At 38.4% G+C, this 22,961-nt stretch overlaps 1 protein-coding gene across 4 annotated transcripts in view; it reads left to right on the top strand.

Moving 5' to 3' along the window:
* ADCYAP1R1 (ADCYAP receptor type I) overlaps nt 1-22,961 on the top strand; it is a 141,021-nt gene that overhangs the window by 63,295 nt on the left and 54,765 nt on the right. For all 4 annotated transcript variants that reach the window (XM_055710029.1, XM_055710028.1, XM_055710027.1 and 1 more), the window contains exon 4: nt 20,294-20,401. In XM_055710029.1, the coding sequence (XP_055566004.1) occupies nt 20,294-20,401 (108 nt within the window). The remainder of the gene's footprint in view (nt 1-20,293; nt 20,402-22,961) is intronic.

Here is a 22,961-nt window from a genome sequence, read left to right as displayed (position 1 = left end):
GGTTCTTTCAAAGCTATTACTTTTGTAATCTCCAGAATTGCCAGGAAGTCCTTCTTTAATAACTGAGGAACATAAGTTAAAAGAAAATAAAAAGCGGAATGGAATTTGTCTAGGCAACTGGGTAAGATATTGACTTAGATAAAATTAGTTTCTGGGAGCAGGGCTGTATAAAAATATTTTTCTGCAAGCAGTTTAGTCGTTGAAAAATGCAAGTTCAGGTTAAATTCTTAAATAATTTACACCGAAAAAATAATAATAACCATTAAGAAATTTGGAAAATAAAAATCTATTGACATTTCATGACAGAACATTGTTTCAGAAGTATTGCTGGTTTAGTTAGGGTTAAAAAATCAATAAATGTTAAAATTAAAAATAAAAAGCTAAAAATAACATTTCTTATCTGCCTATCCAACTCTGTATTTCACATCAGCCAAAAAGGAAGAAAAAAAATGTCACTTAATTGAATAGAATGAAGGTTTTATTCTTCTTTTTTGTTTAACCATTGAAACAAAATATCAATTTACACAATTCCACTTGTGAATTGTGTAATTCAAACAGTAGTTCATTGTTTCTATGGTGACAGCTAGTTCATTAAAACACACCACCTCTCTTTTTTTGTCCAGAGTTTAATAACATCACAAAGTCTAGTCTTACCTTCTGCTACGTGGCACACACCATGTGTAATGAGAAGCTGATCTGGAGTAAGCAGGGGCAGCTTCTTTACAGAATATGCAGAGGCTATCAGTAAGTGAGGGTTTGCTCCATATACCTGTTTACTTGGTTTTGGGATTTTTTTTTATTTGTTTGTTTGGGATTTTGTCTTTGTATTTCTTTTTTTTTTTTTTTAATGAACATTTTCAAATGCAAAGTGTAGTAGATACATTTGCAACAGATTTCACCTGTGGGGCAGGGGAATTGTTTTAATTCATGTTGCCCCAAACTGCAATTGTGAGCATTACATGTAAACTGCAAGCATGATATAACCAGGTCACTTTGGTTAAAAAATGAGCCATGAATAGCAGTAAAAGTTATGCAATGAAATGAGTGATGCTCTTTTTTGTGCTGCTGTGACCTGTTGGTATCTTCAGTCATGGACAGCTGGCAGCTGTGACAACCTACAAACATTTAACTTTTTAATGTCTACAGTACCATGGCAGAAAAAAATACCCAAAAGTCTATTAACATGTCACCTGAATTGTAACTGAGTGACCGTCTATGATTTTAGTTAGAATTTCCTTGGATTTTATAGCTCTTTTTAAATTATGTGCTTGTGCTATATCCTGTCAGGCAGATGCTGCAGTCTTCTGCAGAACCAAATATGTTTCAGAGCTGAATTAGTTTCCTTGCATGCAAACTGTGTTTTCAGGAAGGTCCTAAAAACATGTTATATTTCTCTAAAAATGAGTGTCAAGTGTCAGACCACTGGATATTCTTTTAAAAGGTAATTCTGTGAAAATACTCTTTTGTTCCTATTCCCATGGCATATCCTGTGGCTGGCTGCTGTATTTTCTGACAAAAGTGAGTCTTTATTGCTTCAGTAGATTGTCAGTCTCATCGAAAAAAACACAGCAGCAAGAGTGAATTCGATTCTTGCTGGAATCAATGGCACAGTTGACTGGTTTCAAGGATCTTTATTTCTAGTGATGGAACATGGATTAAGACAGCACCGACTATCTTTGAATTTCTCTGCACTGGCAGTGACTACATTTCAGAGAACTCCTAAATGAACCCTAGGCTTTGCCTGTAAATTTTAGTGTCCAGAAAGTTCCTGAAGCAAAGGAATTAGGGAAATATGTTGGAGATTTTTAGGACCAGCTTCAGGTACACATAAACAGCAAGGTCTCTACATTCCTCAGTGTATCAAGACATTGTGACACGGGGCCTACAGAAGATCTGTGTCTGTTGGGACTGGCAATTCAATCTCCTGAAGCATCTCAAATTGCAGTAAAGCCCTATCTTTGTGAAAATAAATCCTTTACAGTGGAAATATTTGATGTAGCTACGTAAAAATTCCATGTTCAGTCTAAGTTTGTCACCCCGTCTTCATCAATAATCAGTGATGAAAAACAGAAGACTTCAAAGTGCAGATCATTACCCGCAGACACCTTCATTTTATCACTGGAATTACTTTCAGGGCTTCAGTAAATACATCAGCTTGGTGGGCTATAGTGGAACCTGAGACACTGGGGAAAGTGTTTTAATATATAGAGTCAGATATTCAGTGTTGTCTGAGATACCCACACAGTGCTGGAGGAAGGCACAGGCATACTGGAGTAACAATATTGCAGTAGAAGCAGGAGGTCACCTCAGGTGGCACTGAGGCAGCTGAAGCCCACCTCAGCCTGCATACAGACATCTGTATTTAGGTTTCTTAGTCTGAACATAAAAAGCTATAGGATTCACTGAATCAGGGTGATGAAACATTGGAACTAGTTGCCCAGAGAGACTGTTGATACTCCATCCCTGGAAACACTCAAGGTCAGGCTGGATGGGGCTCTGAGCAACCTTATCTGGTTGAAGATGTCCCTGCTCGTTGCAGTGGGGTTGGACTAGATGACCTTTAAAGGTCCCTCCCAAATCAAACCATTCTAGGATTCTATGAACTTGATGGAAAGAAATAGGCATCTCCAGAGAACCAGTCATGCTTCCTAAGAGAGCCCTCTCAAAAAATGAAGGAAGGGTTGTTTGCTGAAGGATGTTAATCAACCTATGCAAAAATGCCTATCTTTTTGCATTGATTGCAGAGACAAAGAAATAATAAAAAATTACTGAAGTATTCTGAGCACTGACTAACAGAGATATGTTTGGTTTTAAACAAAGAAACCACAGGATTAATGTACATACAAACCCACAAAAGTTTGGTTGTATTAGTCTTACCTAAAGAAAGGAAAGGACAGTACAGCAATTATTCATGATCTCTGCTTGAGTTTCTAAAACCCTAGAACGATGCGAAAGATACTGGTACATATGGTGATAGCTAATAAAGAGAAAATATAAATGTTGATGCTTTCTGTAATTCCTTAGTTTTGGGCTTCTGTTGGTAACGATTTCATAAAGTATGGCCATGGAATATAATCGGATCTACACATACAGACTGAGAGTTGGATTCTTGGCTGTGCTAAGGGTATGATTTATCACCCTTGTATGATGAAGGATCTGTAATATACCTACTGATTCCCATTCTACCCGACAATAGCTCCTCAAGATAATGTTTCCTGTTGCTGGTAATGATAATCAGGATCCTTGTTCCTTCTTCTGGCTCTGTGATGGAAGAAGCACAAAAAGGGAATAAAGACACAGTGTATGACACTGGTTTTTCATCAGCTGACAGGGCTATGAACTTGTGGAATGCACAAAGCTTTTCCAAGGGAAGTGTGTGTGGGAAGCAGTGCTCCAGCCTGGGGTATGCTGCAGAGAAGCTTGACCAGAATCCCCCTTTTACTTATACATGGTGACTGTGGACATTTGCATAAGATGACAATGACGGTCGTCAAGCAGCATGTATTGTCCTCTTTCTGCCTTGTTTCTCACCAATCCTTCATTTAGTCTCTCAACAGAGGTAGATTTAATAGGCTTAGCAGTGGCACAGCCCAAGAAGCAAACTGGTTGGACCTGATTTTCTGGGATATAATGGGACTTTTGTGAGCTTGCTATGAAGGTGGTGTTGCTTGAAGGTCCTTTGTTATTCTTCTGTACTTTGATATGAAGATGAGAACAATATCAGCGTTTTCTTTCTACAGTGAGACAGCATGGAGGTTTTCTCATGGAACCTGAGATTTCTGTGCTATAGGTATTTTTATCTCAGCTGTTGCCCCAAAGCTGCCTTCATGGAGGGAATGACTCTTCAGACCTGTTTCAAATGTCTGCTTTCAGATGAGAGACATTGTTCTCTAGGATTGCCTGTTTCTATCTATTCCTACAAAAATACTGAGGGCTATTCAAATGTGGAATTGGCAACTGGTCATTTGTATCTCACTCTGGAAAGCACACTTGCCAATTACTGCTTGCTGCGTTAATGAGAGCGGTTGCCTGCACTTAGACCACTAGTGGGAGAACAGTAAATGTGATGGGAGCAAGAAGGGGTTAGAAAAAACTCCAATGGCTTTCTGTTAATAACTGTAAATGGAAGAACTTCTGTACACTCCTAAGAATCACTCCCTTTTCGCCAGTGTATGGGCTTCTGCAGGAACATTCTGATATACCATATTTTCTATATTTAAATTTCTATATTTAAAATCACTCTGTTTGGTATCTGTGTGGATTGCAGGATCACTTGGAAAGCTCTGGTCATGGATCAAGTGTTGTTAGACCAAAGACTCCAGAGAGTCATTTTAGCTGGTTCTTTACCGTGAAATGTATTTTTTCTTATAGGGCTTCAGCAAGTACTGATAGTCTCACATAGGTGGCCAATGACTAAAATTGCCCAACTGTACAATTTAATTTCTTTTTTCAGCTTATTCTGAGCTTCATCCACTACTTCTTAATATACCTTACAAACTTAAGCCAAGAACTTTATTACAGGAAACTACCTACTCAATAATACATGCAATTGAATAAATGTAATAATTTGGACTCCTGACAGGTTTTGCATATTGATTTTTCCTCAGCAAAACAAAACCAAAGAACAGTAAGTTAAATCATCTTCAGACAGATAAGCAAGTTACAGTACTATAACAAGTTATTAAATATATCCATCTGCTAAGTGGTAGAAAAATACTTGTACGTACTCCTCTCACCATGGCAAAAAGGACATAATTCAGATTTACTTACCCTCAAAAGCAGAAGTACGGAATAGCTCACATGAATAACAACACCTTAAATATCAACTCCTGAGCTGGCCCTTACTAAGCTCCATTTTTTCCACAAAGTTCTTCATATTTCTACTTCATTAGACACTTAAGCTATGCCATTTCTTTGGTTTGAAATTAGAGTGAATCAGATCTTGATCTCCTCTGCAGGATGCTGAAGAGATTTAGAAAGTGGAGACAGCCCTGCAGTATCTGCTGAACTTTATAGCCTCTTCCATCACTGGAAGAGTAAAGCAGCAGGAACTGCATGTCCAATATTAATTTTATTTATTTATTTATTTATGCATTTATTTATTTATCTATCTATCTATCTATCTGTCTATCTATCTATCTATCTATCTATTTATTTATTTATTTTAGTTTCTTTGGCAAGGGAGGGTGGGGGTGGGAAAGGGGGATCCTTGGCTTTGTCCATGAGCTGCTAGCCAGCACTGCTGACTCAGAATGTGCATGGTAATTTGCTCCTGGCAAAAGGGAGGAAAAGAAAATGTGCAATTCTTTCCCCAAATTCCTCTCATGAAATAGAAGGAGCAGGAAAGGAAAAAGAGAAATACCTCTCAATCTCATGCACTTTTCCAGCCTTTTGTAAAAGAAATTAATAAAGAAGAGCTCTTCTCACATGTTTTGTTTTGGGGGACATAAAGCTTAATGTGCTGAAATATTTAATTCTAGGGAGAAGGATTTTGTGTGCTATACTAGAAAAAAATTAACTTGGCCTGTGCTGCTGTTATGCTTCCCAGCTTGAGATTTCATTTTCCACATATGTATTCCACCATAGAAATAAGTTATTCTGTGGTGCAGGAACACTTTAGCAGTACCACGCTGAAGTCTGAAGGTGAAATTAATCACACATTAGCTGGCTGAAAGCAGAATGTTTGCTTAAAGTGGACATGTAGGGTCCTCCATTGGGGGAAAAAAAAAAAAAAAAAAAGAAAAAAAAAAAGGAGGGGGTTTGACCAGCTTGTCTTTGATATATATTTTAAGATAATTTGCTAATTTTAGATGCTTCAGAAGTAGGGTATTATACCTTCTCTTCTGTCAATACGTGATCTGTTTTTTCTTCATTTCATATCTAAGGGAACATTGAATGCTAGAGTCCAATCCTAAGTCAACTTTTGGTTTCATTTATTTTTGCAAACATATGCATCATTCCAACAACATAGTTGGAAAGGAATAGAATTTAGAAAATTTGCCAAGCAGAATTCAGAATACTGTCAGTTAAAATAGATGTTCTTTCTTCCTAACGTTATTTCTGAATTTTGCTCCTGGATGCCATGAAGACTCATGATTTTGACAGCTTGATGAATACATAGCATTTTATAAATTATTTACAGATGAATCAAAGTAATTACCTGCCTCTTTCACCATACTGTAAACATGTAGTTTAGAGGCACTTTTGCTTCTAACATGGGTAGGTTTGAGCCTCAAGCCATCAGGAAATCTCCAAACAGACTCGCCTCCCAGCTAATAATATATTTATGACTACAATCGGCTAATTTTCTGAAAAGATCACTAACAAACTACACTTTTAAGACTTTGATAATTCTTAAACTAAGCTCACTACCAAAATAAGAGCAGCAAATACCCAGCCAGTGTGGGAGGGTTCTGCTAACAGCTCTTACCCTTCTCCCGGTGTAATTCTGCTGCTGTCAGTCTGCAGCCTCAACCCCCACTGAATTCAACAGGCATTTTCAATACATGTTTCAGCAAAGAGAACTGTACCAAGCTCTGTATTTAGGGGAAAATGGCCTCCTTGGGGAACAATTGCATCACTGGATGTTAGACATCTAATTTATTGGCTAAATTAGCTGGCTAGTCTCCTAAGACTCCTTGTGGAGTTGATAGATACTGAGATTTACATTCAGTTTACATATTAAAATATCTAAATTAAGGTGTCTTAATATGCAAGCTGAGTCCCACTCAAAGTGTACCCATAATCTCAAAGAGTTTAGCTGCCTATTTCATTTCCACAATTCACTATTTTATTTTCTGTCGCTTTTTTTTTTTTTTTTTTCAGTAGACTAAATGGGATCCCTACTCAACTAGTTTTGCCAGGTAAGGCATGTTCCTGAAGCTAGATGATGCAGTGTTCACCCTTCAAAAGCAGATAGATGAGTCTTGTGGACAAGCACCTGGAGGTGCTCTTCTTATTGATCCTTTTCTTTGCCTTTCTGATTACGCTAAAAGCTGTTTCAAAGCTGTTTCAGGCTTCCTGAATCCCTGCCTTCCCAAATCGCTTGCACTTTTGATAATCAAGCCATAAATTTCATGCTTACACAGTTGCTAGAATTGATTGGTTTGCCTCCCTTTCAGAAAAACAAATCAAAGGAAGAACAATGAAACAAGGCTACCAGAAATCACAACCAAAAGACAAGGCAAGGTTAGAATAATCCATTATTGAGTGACTAACCAGGACCTGTGTGAAAAATAATACCAGACATAGAAGTCAACGCACAATTAAATGCTTTAGAAGAGAAAAACAATTATTAAAGTGTGCAAGAAGAGTATGCCCAAACCATGTGGCAAGAGCAAAGCCAAACTGAAATAATGACCACAAACAATTAATTAAAATGCACTGAAGGACAGTTGTATTTGAGAAATTGAGTTTGTATTTGAGAACATGCCTCACCTTTTTTCCCCAAGATGTGACAGTACTTGAATCTTCTCCAGGTTTTTGGTCATACAGCTAAATGACGAATATAATCCTACCCCTCCTCTGCTACCCTGCAAACTACTTAAAACAGGACCCATTGTTAGCATAATTGAATAAGCTAGAACAAAATTAAATACAGAACTACCAGTTAGTAGAACTATTTCAGAGTTGTCTTCATACAGGATATACCAAAATCACCAATTTGTTTCCATTATTCTTCTTGATTGAGAACTGATAAAGAAAAGTTCAAATGGTATGATAGCAGCAGCTGATTGTTCCTGTCCACATGAATAAGATTTCTCATTTGGGTTACAAAGGAGCGTTTTTTCCTGCACTTTCTAATTTTTCTTCTACATGTAACCTAAGCAGTATCTGAGGATATATGTAAATATATAACTCTATTCTATACCTGTATGAATACATACTTATACCTCTAAATAACTTCTACATCTAACTGAGTTTTACAGTAGGGGTAAATTTTATATCTGCTAAGTAATGTGACCTCTGTTCACTCTCAGTATATCATGAAGGAATTTGTTACCATGTTTATATATGACACTGATGCTATCAGAGTCCCTGCAAGTAAAAAATTATCAAATGATTCAAACATAAAGAAACTTCTGGACCTTTAGTCTGTAATTCAAGCATTCAGAATTGTGCCCTGTAATGTACTTTTCTCATCCTTTGTCCAGCTAATGAATGTCACAGACAGCGAGAACTCCCAGACTTCCTTTTAGATATTTTAGTTATGGTTTATTTTTCCTGGGTGCAAGGAATAATCTCTATGAACTCCACAGGTCCCTTTAGGCTTATTTTCTGTTTTTCTATAATTATTCTACATTACAATAAATACCACAGTGAAAGAATATTGATTATATGTATTCAAATTTTCATAGTTATTTATTACTTCAGAAGGGAGTGTAATTACCTGCTCACATGTATTTGTGAGTAATACCACAAAATAATTTCTCTTCCTAATAGGTCTTTAACTTTTTGTAGTAAGAAGAGAGGGATAAAGAATAATATAGTTAATGAATTTTTGTATTTCTTTTTTAACCCATCTCTAAATTCTCTACACCAATCAGTCTCTGACTTATAGCAGCTTACAGATGTTACATAGGTATGTCTCTGACTTACAAGCAGACTTATAGATGGTGTTGAAGAAAATCATTGACCATTGGAATTAACTCCTGTCCTCATTTCAGCTGGGATAGAGTTAACTTTGTTCCTAGTAGCTGGCACACTGCTGCGGTTGGGGTTTAGGATGAGAATAATGTTGATATTATCAACCACCATCACCTGTTGATGGTTTAGTTGCTGCTGAGCTGTGCTTACCCTAAACCGAGGACTTTTCAGTGTCCCGTGCTCTGCCAGTGAGCAGGGGCACAAGGAGCCGGGAGGGAGCAGAGCCAGGACAGCTGAGCCCGGCTGGCTGGAGGGACATTCCATACCATAGAGTGCCATGCCCAGTATGTAAACTGGGGGGAGTTGTTTTGGGGGGTCTGATTGCTGCCTGGGGACTGGCTGGGCATCGGTCAGTGGGTGGTGAGCAACTGTGCTGTGCATCAGTTGGATTTCTTGGGGTTTACTCCTCTCTCTTGTTGTTTTTCCTTTTTCATTACTATTATTGTTGTTGTTATTATTACCATTTCTATTTTATGTCAATTATTAAACTGTTCTTGTCTCAACCCATAAGTTTTACCTTTTTCCGACTCTCCTCCCCATCCCACCCAGGGAGGGAGGAGTGAGCGAGCACTGCTGGTACTTCACTGCTAGCTGGGGTTAAACCACAACTCCTCATTTACAGGAGTAAGCACAAGGAAAATGAGGGTCTGCAGACACTTTTTCCCCAGATGTGGTTAAAATCCACATTATTCCCAAAATACCACTTCCTGCGATGACTACTGTAATGGCTTTTATGGAGGTGGTGACTAAACCAGCAGTGCTGGGGGTTTGAAGCATATCTCTATATGTTACTGATGTTACTGGTCATCTACCATAAATTGTTAAGTAGCGATGGCAGCCTCAGTACTCTCTGATGACTATCCCCTGTTTCTTCCTGTATCCTTCCAGCCTTTAGACAGAGAGACAGATCCACCACGCTTGTTCTGATCTAAGGGCAAGCAAAGGGAAATTATCTTGTCTGTAGTGATTCAGATTTTGCATTGCCACCACTGTAATTTTGGGCCTTTCCGTGTCCACTTTCTATGGCTTTCTGGGCATTTTCAGTTTCATCTAATGTTTCATGTGTCTAAACATCAGAAATGTTTCTGACCTCTTCCTGTGTCTCATAATATTTATGGGGTTTTGTTTTTCTTGTTCTTTACTACAAGCTCTTGGCAGATTTTGTATTTTGTACCCTACACAGTAGAATTGTGAGCAGTCTGTACACATTTACTTTTTCTGGATTAAATTTATATGGCCTCTGCTTGCTGGTGATAGTGCTGGTCTGGATGTGATGGCACCTCTCTTTTCATGTATTGATACTCCTCACATTGCCTTTTCACTGATTTAGGATTGTAACCTGTCCAGAACAAGGTGTATCTCTTTATATACATTTACTTTTGACAAGAAGGCATCTAGAAGTTGGGAATTTACTGAATATTAATATAATTTCCTTTAGTTTCTTTCATAGTGACCAAAATTTCCCAGACGTATGCAAATCCTTGCGAGGCTGGATTGCATTTAATTTTCAGTGTTAATTTTTTCTACTCTCTGAATACATTGCGGGCAGTCAGAGAAGTCTGATATGAAACAAAAGACGGGCTTTGTTAAATTCTGACATTGTTATTGAATCACACCTTCGCTTCAAGATTTCTTACTCAGTTACTCCAAATGCTTGAACAAAATACGGCTTCTGTCTTCCTGTTCAGGAGTATGAAATGTGATGTGTTAACATGCCTCTTAACAGAGTATGAACTGGCTTTTTATAATGTATTTATTTCCTTTGTTTCCTCCACTACATCATAAGGTCCCATGGGCTCTAATAAGGAATTTTTTGACTCACCAGTAGAACAATTTCCAGGAGAGTTTATGGAATTTACACACTGGAAAAAATTAAGTTAATTCAGTCATTGCTCATTCTCAGAAGATTTGAAGGAGTAAACAAGGAATAAATGCCTCTCAGGAGTATCAATGTTGGCATCACCCTGGTTACATCAGGAACGAATTTGGCCCAAGATCAGTTATAAGTTATCTGCTACTACAGAAGTGCCTTTTCCATAGATATAATTTTATTTATAAACAATAGAAAAGCAAGAAAGTTGGGATGACAGGAATCTGACTGTGAAGGGGCAGCTTGCTTCTGAGCTCGGTTACAGCTCTTCTTCTAGAGATTGTTTAGCTTTCAGTGCACCATTTATTTTGTTTTCCAGTTGTAAAAAGAGCAGAAAATCTTCTTACCTCCAGAGCTACCATGAAACCTTAATAATGATACTGTGTAAATTCCTTTGAGGTAACTTTGTATATGTATAACAGACTTTAATATAAGATTTTAAATTATCTGTGATACAGACTTAAGGTCAGTTGTTATTTTCAGTTCTTTCATGTCTGTCTACCTTCTTTGGTCTAATTAGCCTTTAAGAAACAAGTCATAAGTCCTGACAGATGTTATTGATTAGGCAACTGTTGATCTCAGCCTGTGCCTGAATAAGTCCTCTTGAAAATCCTGTTCTACTACATTGGGATTTTTCTAAGACTGAAGGGAAACCCCATGCCCAGAGACTGTTTCAAGATTTGTGTCCCATTTTAGTCCCACTTCAGTGATGCTGTGAGATTAGTTGGAAACTAACGAATCAAAAAGCTGTGTTATAATTTTTTTTCATTTGTGACAGAACAGATTTGAATCCCTGAATTTGTTACTGGGAAACCTCAATGCTCAGCAGACCTGCTAGTAAATCGTCCCATCTTCTCCCATGCAACCAAATGGTCTCTCCATTTTCAAAGGCAGGCATACTCCAAAACACCAAAAAGATGCTGCAAAAAAGCTCTGCTTCCTCTATATCCATAGAAACTAGTTATCCTAGTGATCTTTACAGATGTTTTCTTCACAGGTCCATAAATCTCATAATGGGCCAAGTATCACGACTCAATGGGTGGTGCAAGTGGCAATGAACTGTTCAGCTGTACAGCTTGGAAAGATTCCTTACCTACAGCCCGAGTTGAAAGCCAGGGTTCACTGTGAGGTATTTCAATACTTGTGGGGAAATAGATAAAAAAAAAAAAAAGTTTTAAAATATATATTATATATAAAAATTATATATAATATAAATATAATATATACATATATTTATATATATTAAATTCTATCCAGCTGCTCCATCACCACAACCAATTCTAGGCTTAGTTAATATTGTTAATTGAAACTATTCAAAAAGGTAAGATGCAGCTGATGGCACTACAACCTGTTGTCCTCAGTTAATCGCTTTTTATGGGGCAGGTTGTGCCTGTGAAGGGGAGGATCTATTCGGGTAGGAACTGACAGAGGAAGATAAGGCTTTGTGGAAGAGGAATACATCTTTCTAGTTCTTACTCCATTGCTTTCTTCTAAACTGTGTCTTAAATTTGCAGACTTCAGCCAGTATTTTTACTGTGCTCTTCCCAGAAATTACTGTGAGCCCAGTCACTCCAGGACTAAAATTTGTAGCATTGTGGTGTCTTGCGAGGCACTGGTGGAATCACCTCCTCTTGTCTCAGCTTGGAGAATTAATGAAAGACAGATTTGATAAAGAAAATTCTTTGATCTCCTCTTCTTCTAGGAAGGGAAGGAAGTGAGTCAGAATGGTGTGGTGCTGGGGTAGAATGACAGTGGTTCCAGCTGCCACCAGCAATTAAAGAAGTGAGGGGTACCAGCTGCTGCCAGGCAAGGCTGCCTCCAGCAGTACCCCATGATCTCACATAACCCGTGGCCTGAGTGATGCCAGATCACCTGCAGCTGGTGAGCTTGGCACCAGCTCAGGTTCTGGCAGCTTGTAAGTGTCATTCTGTCCTCCAGCAGTGTTGGAATAAAATCTCCCAGGTTTTTGGAGTAATTTCACGGTCTCTCTACCTCCAGAGCAGCAAAGTGGTAACATTCTTGTAAGTGAATAACCAGTCTTTTTTATTGTATTTAAAGAAGGTTTGTTTTGTTGGTGGTGGGATTTTGTGTGTATGTGTTTTGTGTGGGTTTTTTTGTTTTTTGGGGGTTTTTTTTTGTTTGTTTTAAATACCTCTCCATTTCCCAGATTATTGGCTTTTCAATCTTCTGTATAATTAGACAAATAAATGTTCCAAGGATTTTGCCCAACTGAAGTTTCCCTTTAAAACTCTCCAAAGCTCACCTAAGGCCAATTGGTTGGCAGCACTTAAAGCATTCTGGAGATTTTCTTGGCAAGTAACAATGCAAGAACAGCAATAAGCATGAGCTTAGAATAAATATCCTGTGATTGTAAAGAATTAAACAGCTTTAGAAGAAGGTTTATACCTCTCTAATTACAGATAACAGCTCCTGTCATTTAAAGGCTGATCTTTTTCATGTATAAAATGTTCAAGGGGAAAAAAAACCCACCACCTTGGTGTTAACATTTCCTTTTGAGGTGTGAATGTTTCATGTGGGACATAGACAAAATGTTTCATCCTTTCGAGGGCGGTAGTTCTAATGGTTCAATTTTTATACGAATGAGGTCTTCATTCTCTTTTTGCCTCTGTAGATCATGGTCAAACGGTGACTTGTGTGTGTATTTGTAACTACTTTTCCCCCCACAAAAATAGTAGGAATAAAGATAGAGTTCTAATTTATAACGTGGTGTGTGGCTCAGTCCCAAGGTGGTCAGAAGGTGAACCAAGGTCCCCGAGTGATGCAAAATATCCAAACCAGGTGACATTATCTCTCAAACTCTGGTAAAAATTACTAGATTTCAGTTCTAAAATACGCAATTTATGCTTGGCAAATGCAAAGCACTGTTTGGGAGCTGAAGCCTGCTATCTTCAGCTCATCTTTTTTAACTGTTATACTATGAAACCCACCATTCCAATCAAAGAAAAGCCATGTTTCTATTTCTTTCACTTTTAGTTTTTATATAATCTAGGATTAACTTGGTACATAAGAAGAGAAATATGTCAAATAATTTTGTCCAATGTTCTCCTTCATAAATTAAGCTGATATTTTAAATAGTTCTTTGAAAACAGTGCTGCATTTGATGTCTTAGATCTCTGAAAATGTCATCCCATAAAACAACTCACTTTACTGATAATGATGTACCAGTACAAAATGCTATCATAGTTTATATAATTATCATTATGTACGCAGTTGCTTCTAAATAGATATCATATATATGGTTGCATAACTTTATACCAGTGGCAGCAGCTGTCTAAAGAAAGGTAATGGAAAATATTAAGGTGAGCCGACTGCTGGTAAGCTTTACCACAGTTTATTTTTTTTTCATGTATGGCCCTAGCTGAGTCGCACTATATATGTTGAATTCCACAGATCTAATTACAGCTGTTTTAAGCCTAAGATTAAGCTTTCTCTTTATGCCTCTTCTAATCAATGGAAGAAAATATGTATTGCCATAAGATAATTTATCCTAGAAACCCTCTAGCAGTGCCCTCCAGAGATGTCTGTTTTTCTTCATGCGCTGTAAAAGCAATGTAGAAGAACTCGGCTCAGGCTTACATATGTATTTTTTTATATCATTAAGGTGAATGAGTACAACTAGACCAAGTAACAGTACAACAGTAACAAAATTTGGACAGATGAATAAATTCTTAGTGCAATAGTTGGTCCAGATGACATATATGCTGAGAGGATCAATAGGCTTTGTTCAAATAATTCCAAAATCTCCAATCGGGAGCAGAACTGGGAAGGAAAAAACCTGTCCTTTTTCGCTGCTCAGCTTCCCCTTGTACTCAGTTTTTCATGCCAGCTTTTTATATAAGACATTTTAAGGAAGGAATAACTTTTCTTTTTCCCTGTACATGATCAAGTATTCTCTTTTCCAACGTGAAATGTCTTCCTTTAGTGTTTTTTCCCACTTTGTGTGGGGGATTTTTTTTTCCCCTCCCCTTTTATAACTTGGTCTAGAACTTCAGTTGATGTTTCTTTTCTACTCTCTTATGGCCTGGACTTTCAAAAGAGGTTATTGAATCTGAAAGTGTTATAAACTTGCTGCCTGACTCAAAACACTTATAGAACCACCACCTCTGTAATAGAGGCTCCTATAAGATACCTTTACTTTGAAATGTCAATTACTTTTGAAAATCTAGGCCCCATATCCAGGCCACACTTAAACCTTTATTTATTTTGGTATTTACCTAGATTTATGAAAGAACAGAGAACATCTAACCCATATTCCCCCTCTCTGAAAGGCTTGATATGTAGTATGCCCTTTCAAAGTTATTGTGCATCGCATAATTCAGTTTAATATGCTGGCTTGTAACATTACGTTTCCTTTGATATGACTCTCCTGAAGGCAATATGACCTTGAACGTAATATTTTAAACTAATAAATGAGGAGAGGAACTGAAAATCAAACCAAATGCTGTAAGCCAAAGGGATGGATTTTCATCTCTAGGCTTTTTTTCCATACACGAAAAATACAGACGTCTAACATTTATGTGTTTAATTTTTTTCTTGATTTTCCAAGGAGAGATGTTTTATGCAAATTCTTGTCTATTCCCTTTTGTCTGTGTATGAATCTAGAAAACCCTTTGGCCATTGTCCTGCCATCCCTTTTTTCATTTCCCCCTTCCACCCAATAATTTTGAGTCCACTGAATAAAGCCAGCAACATCTGACAGAGGTGAACTACTCTCAAAGCTACAAATTCCTATATAATTTGTGAAAATGGTGTACTGAGTGCAAGAAAGATGTCAAAATAATTATTTTCATGGAGAGGGAGACAGGCAGGACTTTTACCTGCTTTATTAAGAGGAGTGAATGGGTGAATAGTGAATTACTACCCAGGGTCTTGCCATCCAAAAAAATACATCACTCTTTTTGCACGTTCTCTTGCCAAAAAGCAGAGGCGAGAAGGAGGCGTTTTGCACTAGGGCAGGATAAAGACCTGGGAGGATGTCATGGATACTGTAAAGAGGGTGGAGTGTAAATGATGGTATTGTGGTAGAGGCACCATGAGAAAACATGACACAAATCTATAGAAAAATAAAGGTTTGTACATAGTCCTGGTGGTGTAATGGCTCTATGCTGGGGGAAGAAAACAGGCTTTATTATCAGGGGCTTTAAAGTGAGGTCTATTCCTTGAACTCTGTGAACTTCAGCTATGTGGCTGCCTAAAACCTGGTTTTAAAGCTAGCCACTCTCAAGGCAGCCCTAGACAGAGGAAAAAAAGAAGGTAAGGGACCATAAGCAATTTCAGAAGAGCTCTTTATTACTGCTATTCTGCCAGCATGGCTTGTTTTGCGTTTTAATTTTTTTTTCCTCTTGGTGCTTGTCCAGATCTTTCAGGTAAGAAGGGAGCATTTCAGCTACTAGAAATAGCACGTTCAAGAGAAAGTGTTTTGCTCAGAGGTGCCTAATTTGAAGCACAGGATGGGATCAAGGTTTGTGTAAACCTTCATGGAGAGGAGATGACTAGAATGGTTTTAGTGCTAGGTGTAACTTTAAAAATGCATAAGAAGATCCTGAAAACAATAAATAACATAGTTTCCTCGTTATGAAATTTGGCCTTTCTGTGAAAGTGTTGTTCTATTTCAGTGGCTGCCAAGTCAGGTCCATCCTTAGGTATATAAGGCAACGCCTCAGCTTCAACAGTATTGAATTTAAACTTAGGTGTCATGGGCTTCATGTGAAATCTATATTAAATCCATGTTGTGCTTCAGCTGAAATCAGGACTCTGTTTTTTGCAGTACATTTCTCAAGAACAGTAAAAAGTGCATCCAGCCACAGGGGCTGTGCAGTCTAAACACAAGTTTTATCTTGCGTTTACAAGAAGAAGCTTGAGACAGAGATGTAGGGTTTATCATGTGGCTTTTTGTAAGCAGACACTGTGGTTTGCCTGTGGTTCCGATAATAGCTCAGGAGCTGTATAGCTATGCTGGCACCATTTACGGCCTGCAGCAACGTGTCTCAGCCCTCACCTGGACTCCTTCGCTCAGAATCAGAAGGTGGCTAAGGGAGGCTGCACAGCCACTGGCCAGCCCTCTGCCCAGAGGGCACAGCTGGTTCCTGTCTCCTCCAAAAAAACGCATAGACCCTATAGGGAATACAAACTATATATAGGGAATACACACTCCAGCCATTTAATAGGCAGCTGTCTAGACTGCGCTATTCCCTAACCTTATTCTACCAAGTGTAGTCAGTGGAGAGATGGAATTAGACTTTACAGGGTGGTTCACCACCAATGCCACCTTGAAAATGGGGTTATATCTATCTGGAGTTTCTCTCTCCATGAACAACAGAGGAAACCTTGTTTAGCTGAATAGGGTAAAAGGGTAAGTCTTAGCCATCCAAAGTTAAACCAATCCTGTGTAAACCTATAGTAGAATCATCATTTTGTGTTTTCTCAAAAGTCGGTGACAAGGAATACGGACTCACAAAGAATAATCCAGCCCATGGAAGAAGAGGTAACTAGCTAAATAAGATGAAGCATTCTTCTGTCCATGCTACAAAGAGGGCATAAGTACTTACTCAAGACCAGATGCCAAGCTTTACACCACCTATGTTAGCTGAGATGAATCACACAGCGTTTACCAAACGAGAATTTCAGTCTGCAGGTTGCAGTGCAGACATGGGAAAGGAAGCACAAATTCTGCCTTCCTGCACAGTAACTTGTTTTCAAGACCATCCTATAGTAAGGTCACCACTTTTAATTTCTTTTTTTCACGCTGGTCCACATGAAATCTTAATCTTTAGAACTATTTCTTGTTACTGATTTCTAACATGCTAAGAACAAGGAAAATTTGCCCACTTGAGCCAGCACCTTGCTGCTTGCAGTATCTGAGCTACCTCTTTCAAAGCTAGCTTGGGCATCACTCCGTCACACGGCAATGGAGACATTCTGTCAGTGCCAGAGGAGAGCCCCGCTGTGCAGTTTCACACTCAAGTCACATTGATTTCCGTGGGCAGATTTCACCCAGCAGGAGTTGCTGGCTATATCATGGTTTACAAATGTAAGGGGATTGTGCATGCTGACCTTTATTCCATGTAAATTTTTTGTCATCTTTTTGCTCTTCAGAATTGTTTGTTTCAAATATACTTTTCCAGCCAGGATCAGGCAACATTCTCACTGACAGAGAATTCTTTCTGATCTCCATCACTCACGTATTTTAGTAACAAAGACAAATTACTTGACTCTCTGCTTCTCTCTCTCTTCCAGTGTCAGCACATCAGTGCTTTCTAGCACAATGAACTTATAATGTCTTTTTAAATGGGGTTATTTCTTAGCTCTGCATGATATTACCACAAAAGCAGCCACCTGGCATAGCTGAATTTGATACACAGTGCTATAAAATATGTATTCCATGTCTACGCTATCCTTTTTACAGTATGAGGATTTCTTTGCGTTTCTCTAGGAAGATTTGCAATATCTATTAGTATCACAGTGTTTGGAAGACAACCGATGTCAAAGTAATAATAAGGAAGCTTTCCCTATTCCTATCAAGCCCATTTAATTTGAGCAAGCAAGGCTAGCAGGTGTTTCTCAGAAGATCTCATTAGCCACTTTGATTGTCTCTAACACCTCTTGTAAGCAAATGTCTCATTACCATGGATATTTACATATCCTCTACTTTTGTACAGATTGCCATACATCAGTAAACTATAAACCTATTACTGCATGTCTTCAGATTTACATGGTAAATACAGTTCCTACTGTGTGGACAGACACTAGCTATCAAAACCAATAAAATCTAACAGCACTCAATGTGATCTTGATTTCCATCTTTAGTATATTAGCTGTATCATGAAACTTTTCAAACGCCAGTGTCTGAGCCTTTTGGAGATATTCTAGTGAATCACAACACTTACACAATGAGATCCTCAACTGGCAAAGGAAACAACCTGGGGTAGGAGTAGAAAAAAGGGAGGAGGAGGAGGGGGAAATGTAAAGGGTTCCTTTTTGCCAGCTCCTGCGAGGATTTAATGAATATTTTTTCAGTAATATTTTATTTTGGTGGGTCTGGCAAGGCTGAGGGATTTTTATCGAATAGGGCCAGGATTTTATATGGTTATTAATTTATACTATGTAATCTGACGCTGCATCCTTTACTTGGAAAGCATGATTATCAGCTGCTTAGCATATGCCATCATTGTGACATCCTAACAGTGTTGTTTGACCCTGACATAATTCTTAAACACTGTAACTGCCCTATCTACCACACATGGTAGTATCTGGCTTATGTTTTTGTGAGAAAACACAGGGCTTGATTCCCTGCCACTGAAGATGATGGAAAAAATACAATTCCAGCTCTGTCAGCATACATTCTCCACTGACAGAAATCTGCTACTATCACCGAAGTTGAGAAAGCCCACACTGTTTTTATAAGTTTATCACCCATACCTCATTATATTGTACTTGTGCCAGTCTGAAAGTATGACACTTTGAAGTAGTATCCACTTTTACCAAAGATCTTATTTTTCTTGGCACATAGCCAAAGAGAGAGCATATTAACAGAAAAACGCTTAGAAAATCCTGGAGCTCGCAGCTTTTAACAGTTGATAAGATGATGTTATCTTAACCTCAAATGCAAATAAGCAGTGGAGATATTCAGATGCAGTTTTCCTTTCTTTTCCTGCTGAGGTAGAAGATGATTCTCATTTGAGATTCCTGCACTAAGTCATTTTTGTAAACATAAATAGGAAATCTGAGAGATTGTGCTGCATTTTTTCTGTGCAATTCATCTGTCTTCTGGGTTTGTCAGCTTGGAAGATGGAGGTTTACAAAATTACTGGAGGGCTTTTGCTTCCTGAAAGGTAGTGATGGTTTGTCACTCTGACACAGTGATCAGAAAGAAGCAGGAGCTGGGCTTTTTTATTCTATTTACAATAGCACATGGGACGTGAATTTTTCCTGTATACTAAACTCCCATCCACAATGGTATCACCTCCTTTTTCTGCATGCATGTATCAGGAGACTGGTTCTTTATCCCTCAGTTTTCAGTTCAAAACTTGTTACCTGAAGCCTAATCCCTGAACAGTTTTTAAAGGCATGACTCTGGTTTTAGCTTGTGCAAGAAACCATTAGAAGTCAAAATCATCCTTTTGACATCGTGAGTTTATAGTCTCTAGAGCAAAGACCACAGTAAAGAGAGTGAATGATATTATAACAGCTCTTTACTGAGGAAGGATGTTTCTATTCCCAGTATTTTTTTAAAGAAAATAGCATGAAAGAGGTGATCTTCTCTCGCATATCCACAAAACTGGCTGCAGGATGAAGCAGAATCAGTTTTTCAGTTTCCAGTCATCTCCCTAGGTCAAATTCCAAAATGTGCCAGTACCCAACTTTTGACGAGGATTAGGGCCAACAGAAATTCATAGAATTTAAAGCAAAGGTGTGATCCATAAATAAAGACGCCTTAACCCAGCACTACTGAAAAATAGTTAAATGGCAGCAGATTTTATGCTCAAGGGAAATTTTTTTCCTAGTATATGTTAGAGTGATTTAACTGGGACTAAGAAGTGTCATATGTGAGGGCAGAGCCTGGCCATTAGTGTTCCATGCATCTACATATTTTATGCTATTTCTATGCTATTTATTCCAGGGATAGCTTATTAGAAAATTATTATTCTAAACAAGAGCATTTTAATATATAGAAGAAAGAACCAAGTATAAAACACAACTATGTGAAGGAGTGAATTTCCATCACTAATGTATATTATTTCTCCTTCACTTCTATAGGATGCCCAGGAATGTGGGACAATATTACATGCTGGAAACCTGCAAGTGTGGGTGAAATCGTCTTTGTCAAGTGTCCGGCACTGTTCAGGTTTATCATCTCTGAAGATGGTAAGGTGCTTTCTCTTTGTTCTTTGCCTCTGCGTGGTAAAGCTGCATGACCAGCATGAGTGTAAAAACCTCACTTAGATACTTGCTATAAAGGAAATCCAAGAATACCACAGTGGCCTGGATCTGGGATTCAGTTAAAAAAAAATACTGTAGAAACCCAGGATGTTTGTGTGTGTGTGTGTGTGCAAGGCTGGGAGGGAATGTGTGAAAAAAGTCTTCACAGACTATACAACATGAAAATACCTCCAACTCCGGTTGCTACAGGGGGTGTTCTGTCCTCGAGTCTCCAATGAAATCAATGAGACCTGAAACCGTGTTTGGGTGTTAGATAACTAATCACATTCAAACCTATTTTAGAAAATAACTAAAACTCAGAGTGGGTTCTGCTCATGCTTAAGGAGAGCATAAGCATGAGATGATCAATGTGAGGAGCTCCCATGTTGGGAGTCCAGGGAAGAGTCAGTGGGAGTTAAAGATTCCTGGAGAGATGCAGAAGGTCCATCGTGCCTTTCTGTGGTCTGTAGAAATTAGACTTCAGCGTCCTTCTGTCCCTTGCAGCTGGCATCAGCAACTAAGCAAGCAAATGAAAGATCGGAAATGTGGGCTGTTCCTGCTTCCAGAATGCATCGCTGTCTAACAAAGTTGTCCCTTGTCTTGCAAAAAATACTGCAGATGGTCAGCGAGGCTGGTGCATTTTCTTCTGCTACCACTTCAAGCCTGGAGCAAAAGTCCCATGCGCTCACCATGCTTGTTAACCAAACTCTATTAGACCCCAGCTTCAATCCATGTACAACCAGTCACTGTTCCCAAATGAGCTGGTATTAAAAGGAGAACATATCTTAGCAGTAAGACTATTTGACCTAGTTAATAATATTATGTAGTGCTTTTTAATGGGAAGCATCTCTGTGCAAACTACTGTTTGCATGATACAAAAAAACCCTTGTCCTTTCTCGATTGTTTTCTAATATTTTATTTTTATTTTTTTACCTTTGAAATGCATGAAAAATTGCCAGGGAAAAATGCGGATATGTGGACAGGAGGCAATAACTATTAAGTTGTTCACAGCAGATATATAGGTTGATGAGATGTTCTTTTGAAATTTTTTTTTTTTTTTGTGTGTGATTTCATGACATCTCCTTCCCAGCTGAATGACTGAGAGAGGCTGTCCTCCCATCAATGTATCTAACAACAAGCTTTTCTTTGCAATTAACACAATTTTGTCCATCACCTCCCAGAACCCATCTCTGCTACTGCAGATCACTTTATTGTCCATTGAGAAACAAGTTCATCATTGTCCCCAAGGACCCTTTTCCCTAAAGATTATTTTCCCAATTAATTATTCATTTATAGTTTTGAGTCCAAAATTTGCCTTTTCTGCATTGCCACACACAGAACGCTATTTGTGGGAGATGGTGTTTCATAGACAGCTCCAGGAATGCTGAAATCCTCACCTTTACGTACATCCATTTGAACTCATCCAGACACTGAAGCAAGTAGAAATGGTCTTGTGAAATGGAAAGGAATTTGATGGTGATCATTATCTCATCTAAATTTGACCATATGAAACTTGAGGGGTTTAGCTATATGAGTCCTCTAGACTCCATCTGCAGTCAGTGGAGAGAAAGAGACCCACAGAGGGCAATTTCTGTTATTCCAAGAGACACAAGGCGAATCATGCCTTGGAGATACTTCTTTATCCAGCAAGTACTAAGGGCAATTTGCTTAAAATAGGCACCTAACTTTTGAATGGGCAAAGATTAGTTCCTCTTTAAATGATCAGGTATAAAAATATACTTTATACTGTAATTCTGTGTGTTTTAGTTATAGCCAGTATAATTAAACACAATCTTTATTGCTGTAATATTGGTTTAGTATTGACTTGGTGGGTACAATAGCACTTACTGAGCTATCTGTGTTTAGCGATAATAGAAAAAAAACATCATGCCAGCATTCATTAGGGTTTGTATCTAGTGTGGGTAAGGAAACGTCCATCCCTCTTTCAGGCTGGTTGCTTTTTGGTGGGTTTGGGTTTTCTCAGTTTCAGTTCTCTGTGATTTTGTAATCAATTTTTGTTGACTACTTGTCATTCAGCCTGATGGTCAAACCAATTCTGGTCATCCTTAACGCAGGATACACACCCAACCAAAAGTTTTCACTATCTGGTTAACAGTGATGCTTGCAGCCTGCAGGCAAAATACTTTAATGTTATTTATTGCACATCAGCAGATGGCTGATACATTGTCATCTTCTGATATAACTGCAGGAGGCCTGTTGCTCTAGACAGTCCGTCTGAATTTCCATTAGGACCTCTCCTTTTCAATGGTTTGTAATCTAAATCCCCTACATACCCTCAAGCTACAGTGTGCTAACACATGGTAACATCACTTTTCTCTCTCTCCCTGCCTGTTTCGGATGCAATCACTTTTCTCTCTCTCCCTGCCTGTTTCGGATGCAATGCTTAGCGTTATTGCTAATTTAATACTATGGAGAGTAGTGCCATGTACATCTACGGCACAAAAAATCTCCCCCGCTGCCAACCAGTCCACACAACTCTGCCATG

Source organism: Falco cherrug, chromosome 4 (genome assembly GCF_023634085.1).
Source record: "Falco cherrug isolate bFalChe1 chromosome 4, bFalChe1.pri, whole genome shotgun sequence".
NCBI classification, from domain to species: Eukaryota; Metazoa; Chordata; class Aves; order Falconiformes; family Falconidae; genus Falco; species Falco cherrug.
The sequence above is the reverse complement of the archived record's forward strand: the minus strand, read 5'-3'. Positions and strand labels throughout refer to the sequence as shown.